Below are 4,996 nucleotides of genomic sequence, written 5' to 3'. Positions count from 1 at the left end.
TAGCTCAGTGGTAGAACATTTGTCTAGCTAGCATGTATGAGGCACTGGGTTTGATCTTTAACACCTCATAAAAATAAAGGTCCATCAACTAAAAAATATTTTTAAAAAATTAATGTGATTTGGGGCTGGGGCTGAGTGGTAGAGCACTTGCCTGGCACATGTGAGGCCCTTAGCACTACATAAAAAATAAAGGTGTGTGCCCATTTACAACGAAAAAAAAAAGTGATTTGTACTATTCATTTACATTGAATTAATGCAATAGAAAACATATTTTAGGGTTTTTTGTTTTTTTGATACCAGGGGTTGAACTCAGGTGCTCTCAAATACGAAGCTACATACCCAGCCCCTTTTTTCAAATTTTGAGGCAGGGTCTCACTAAGTTGCTGAGGTTGGCTTTGAACTTGCTTATCCTCCTGCCTCAGCCTCCAGAACTACTGGAATTATAGGCATGCACACTATGCTTAGCAATCTAACATATTTTAATGTTCTCTTGATGGGGAAGGGGAAATCACTGTCTAAATTTTTCTAAGATGCTAATGAAGAATCATTAGGCTAGGACTGTAGCCTAGTGGTAAAGTGTTCGCTTAGCATGCAAGAGGCCCTGGGTTCAATTCTAAGCACAGTAAAAAAAAAAAAAAAAAAAAAAATTATATTCAATTAAGTTTTTCTTCTTCTTTTTTTTAATTCAGCCACTTTTATTTTTATCTTTTTGAGAGAGAGAATTTTTTTAGTATTTATTAGTTTTTGGTGGACACAACATCTTTGTTTGTATGTGGTGCCAGGCGAGCAAGCTACTGCTTGAGCCATATCCCCAGCCCTCAATTAAGTTTCTTAAGATAACTACTGGAACATTATTTATGCTATGCTTCTGAAATGTTTTGTACCATGCTCTTAATCAGTCCTGTTCAAAAGTCTAGAAAACTCAAGGCTCAAGCCCTTTGTGCCAAATAGACTTACTAAAGCAGGAAAAAAATAAGTATGCCTCAAAACACACTGTTAAATTCAACAGGACACAATCAACTATATCAAGTCTTCCCTCCCATCCCTAGCCTTACTTGCCAAAGGTACCCACTTTCCTGAGAAAATGAGTCTACTTTAGATTTTAAGTGCCTTTCTAAGCATAGCGTTTTTTTTGTTGTTTTTTGTACCAGGGATTGAACCCAGGGGCACTCTACCACTGGGCCACCCAGCTCTTTTTTATATTTTACTATTTACATAGTTTTTAATTTACAATATTTTCACAATTTCCCTTCTTTAGTACCATACTCATTACCAAAAACAAAACAAAAAAGAAACCCAAACCAAAACCCACTTTTTTATGTCAACTTCTTATTATATTTGAAACCAAAGAGATTAAGGTAATTTCATGAACTCAGAATTTTTTTTAAGTACATGAAATTTCCATTTTATTATACAGTTTTATATCACACTAGTTCAAATGCATTTCTCTAAAAACTCTTCCAAAACTTCTTTGGGATTAACTGAGTCATCTCTAACATGGCTGTGGCTTTACCACTGATGCTGAAGTTAAACAAATAAAATTCCAAATGATTGAATTTTTACATTAATAAGCTAAGAAATGGCTTCAGATTAATAGGGGTGTTAATCTCCATCAAGAAATGTTGTTGAAATGTTTCTTCTGATTCAGCAGTTATAAGTCAGAATCTTCAAGAAACAAGGGCAGAACAAAAGTACCAAGAAGCTTATGCAGCTTATACCTCCCACAGTCCTAAGCCCAAGAGAAGCAAGGCAAAGCAACTTTCCTGCAAGCTAAATGGGTCTCCAGTACTTGCATCTAATTGAGCTTTCAGAGATATATACCTATCATCAATAGGTTTATCATCTAGGCTATGGTTGCACTAATTATGTCTAAATAGTTTAATACCCATCCAAGTCCAAAGGTGAAAAAACACATACACTGGTATGGTAATCGGCAAGAGCAAACTATAAAAGCAAAGGCTAGCAGTACTGGTACAGCCCTGTGGGAAGTTTTCTTCCACAGACGCAGAGTAGAACAATCCTGCTAAAGAGATGAGTGGAATCAGAACAGTCAACGTTGGCAGAGACAGAAACATTCTTCTTTCCCACTTATTACCCGCCACCTTGTCTGAAAAGGTATATAGTATTAAGAAAATTTAATTGTTTTTAAAAAATTATGAGTTAGTGTTGCTCTGTTTCTTCTTGTTTCTTATTTTGCTGTGTCGTCCTAGCTGCTTGTGGTATCATATTAGGAATCCCATCAATGATTGGATAGGCTATTCCCAATTCTTCATTAATCAATTCATTTGTTGAGGCTTCATATCTGAGGGGGGGGAAAAAGAACAAAATGAACTGTGGAAACAAAATGCTTCTGAGCTTAATGTTCAATAAAAACCATTTATCCAATTTTTGATACTGTCAATTCCAAAGAGTATTAATTACAAAAGCAGCAGTAGCCAATTCAAGCATTTCTCTTAAGAATTTGTAATTATTTCCATTAGTTATTGCTCATATTATTTTTTCAGTTTATTCCCAAGTTTAGCCTTAATTCCTTTTTTTTTTTTTGGTACCAGGAATGGAACTCAGGGGCACTCAACCACTGAGCCACATCCCCAGCCCTATTTTGTATTTTATTTAGAGACAGGGTCTCACTGAGTTGCTTAGTACCTGGATAGGTTGGCCTCTGGAGCCACTGGGATTACAGGCATGCGAAACGACCTTAATTCTTAATTCTTTTCCATACCAGTTAGAAAATATCTCCCCCTTTTATCCAAATATTCCTTCATTATCTAGTCAATCCCAAAATCATCCCAGTTGATTTACTACTGGTACAAAAACTAGAGAAAGATTGAACTTCCTCCTTTTAGAGTAAATGCTAAATAGAGAATCTTAATTATACATTAGATGGAAACCACAGAAAAATCAAAATATGTAAAATAAAAGCTTGAGAAAATGTGAAGGCAGAAATGAGGAAACTTTGGAAAGCAGTGAGTCTCTAACAGTGGTCCACTTCATCATTTGAATGTAACCCTGAGGGACATATTTTCCTTTTCCTCTTCTCCCTCTCACTCTCCCTAATCTGGGGGTGGGGAACAGGATTACCTTGAGTTATCTACCATATTCTTATTATTGAATTGGCATGGGGAGAAGGACCAAGCTTTCGGTTACAAATCTTCAGTGAGCCAGTTATATAATTAGCTAAAAGGTAAATCAAATGATAATTTCGAAGTTTAAGAAAATGGGATAATACGTTGGAAAAAGCTAGAAAAATATGAAAATAAAAAACTGCTAACCATCTACCACCCAAAGATAACCACGGGTAACCTTTGGTGTTTGTGCAATTTGTAAGTGGTACCAATCAATATGCAGTGTTAGTAGCCTGGAACATGTAGAGCTATTGTCGCAACAACTAGGTTAGAGGTTAAAGACGCTTTTACAAAAACCAGCTAGCCCTCAACTATGTAGGCAGAACTATTAAAATTGTCAGCTATCAGTCTGTACGGAGTACTTTCACAAGAATCTGGAGATTACTGCAATTATTTATGCTTTGGCCCTGTCCTGAATCTCAATGACTCATAAACTTGGCTGTTCAGAATGTACCAATGCCGGGACCCTGTCGCCCAAGGGTACCATTCAGTAAGCCCGCGGCGCCGCCGGAGGGAATGGGGTCCTGTCTGGGAATCGGCGTTTTTAAAAAGGGCTGGGCTGATAAGAAAGCGCTGCCAAACAGAAAGCGAACCTCAAAACGCGAAGACCCACTTCCGCGGATGGGCGACTGGTCTCGGGATGTCTGAGGTTATCCTCGGGTCTACTCTCGCCCTGGACGCCGCAGCTGAGGTGCTAGGGAGCCCGGCCAGGCCAGAGTCTGGGAAACCACAGCGGATACGGGACAGACCGGAACGCCACCCCCCCCCCCCCAACGTATCCCTTCCGCCAACGTAAACCCGGGGCTGGCGAGTCGCACCTGAGCGGCTTCTTGGAGAGAGGACACACTAGGAATTCCAGCAGTGCCTGATCGAAAGTGCTGGACGGTTCTTTCGCCCTCTCGCTCCGATCTGCTAAGGACAGCGACCTTGTCGCGCGGAGGCACCTACGAGTGACCGCGGATGGCGGCGCTCGTGTCCTCCACAGCGTCGAGGCGAGCCTGCAGCGTACTCCGTTCAGCATGATCCGCCGCCGGCAAACTCGCCTCCCTGCACCCTACACCAGCCGGGTAGCGTCCCTTTTCTCCGCGCCGTCTCCTCACGCACCGTCGACCAGGCCCCGCCTCTGGTGCATCGAAAAATGCTGCCCCGGAGCACGCGGGCACTGGTACTTTGGTTCCGAGGGAGTACTTGACCCGACTGCTTTTCGCAGGGTTATGATCTCTGCCTGGGGTTGGAGGACTCTGGTGCTGCGCCCTCCTGTGTACAAAACTACAAACAAAACCTAGGCAAGGTGTATTTAGCACTACACCCACAGCCCCATTCAGTAGATTTGTGATCCCAAATTTACCTCTGACTTCCCAAGGAACCAAATTTGCCTCTGACTCTCCAAGGAATTGATGTCTGTTTGACCTTTTCTTATTGTGTAGTATAGAATACAACAATATAGGCTGTGAGGCCCATCAGCTTGGTTCCATATCCACAGTTTAACTAGATGGCTGAATTTTCTTGTGTGTATAATAAGATTATAATTGTACCCACCTCGTGAATTCCTTCATAATTACGGGGTTAAATGTAATAGTGCATGCACCAGCATTTAGAAAGGTTCTTAGCATAAATTCATGTCCAATTAATATTATCTATTTTATTCTCAGTGTTACCCATTGTTATTTTTATATCATCTAGTCTTTCCAGTTCAATACACTAGAATATTCCATTTTTTTTCCTTTTGTTGTGCTGAATATTCACTTAAATCTTTTTTGGATTATTAGGTTTTATCATTTCAGCATTGAGTTCCTGGGGGTTAAAGGTTAGTAAAGGTTAGTAAAGAATTTACAGATATAAATACAAGTTTATATTTTCAAACTTCTTTT

General features: G+C 40.1%; 2 protein-coding genes across 2 annotated transcripts; both read right to left on the bottom strand.

Moving 5' to 3' along the window:
- Nucleotides 1-1,359: 1,359 nt before the first annotated feature.
- On the bottom strand, nt 1,360-2,075 carry PIGY (phosphatidylinositol glycan anchor biosynthesis class Y; the record flags this gene model as incomplete). The annotated part of the gene is made up of 1 exon (XM_081304742.1): nt 1,360-2,075. One exon carries the CDS (start codon nt 2,073-2,075, stop codon nt 1,860-1,862), a length of 216 nt encoding a protein of 71 aa, XP_081160868.1. The 3' UTR covers nt 1,360-1,859.
- Nucleotides 2,076-2,160: 85 nt separating this feature from the next.
- Nucleotides 2,161-4,262, bottom strand: PYURF (PIGY upstream open reading frame; the record flags this gene model as incomplete). The annotated part of the gene is made up of 2 exons (XM_081304741.1): nt 3,944-4,262; nt 2,161-2,302 (listed from the first exon to the last, which is right to left on the bottom strand). Exons 1-2 carry the CDS (start codon nt 4,144-4,146, stop codon nt 2,161-2,163), a joined length of 345 nt encoding a protein of 114 aa, XP_081160867.1. The 5' UTR covers nt 4,147-4,262.
- Nucleotides 4,263-4,996: the final 734 nt, after the last annotated feature.

The sequence above is a fragment of the Spermophilus citellus genome (genome assembly GCF_964194105.1).
Source record: "Spermophilus citellus genome assembly, chromosome: 8".
In the NCBI taxonomy this organism is placed as follows: domain Eukaryota; kingdom Metazoa; phylum Chordata; class Mammalia; order Rodentia; family Sciuridae; genus Spermophilus; species Spermophilus citellus.
Note: the sequence above shows the minus strand (reverse complement) of the source record. Positions and strands in the feature narration are given on the sequence as shown.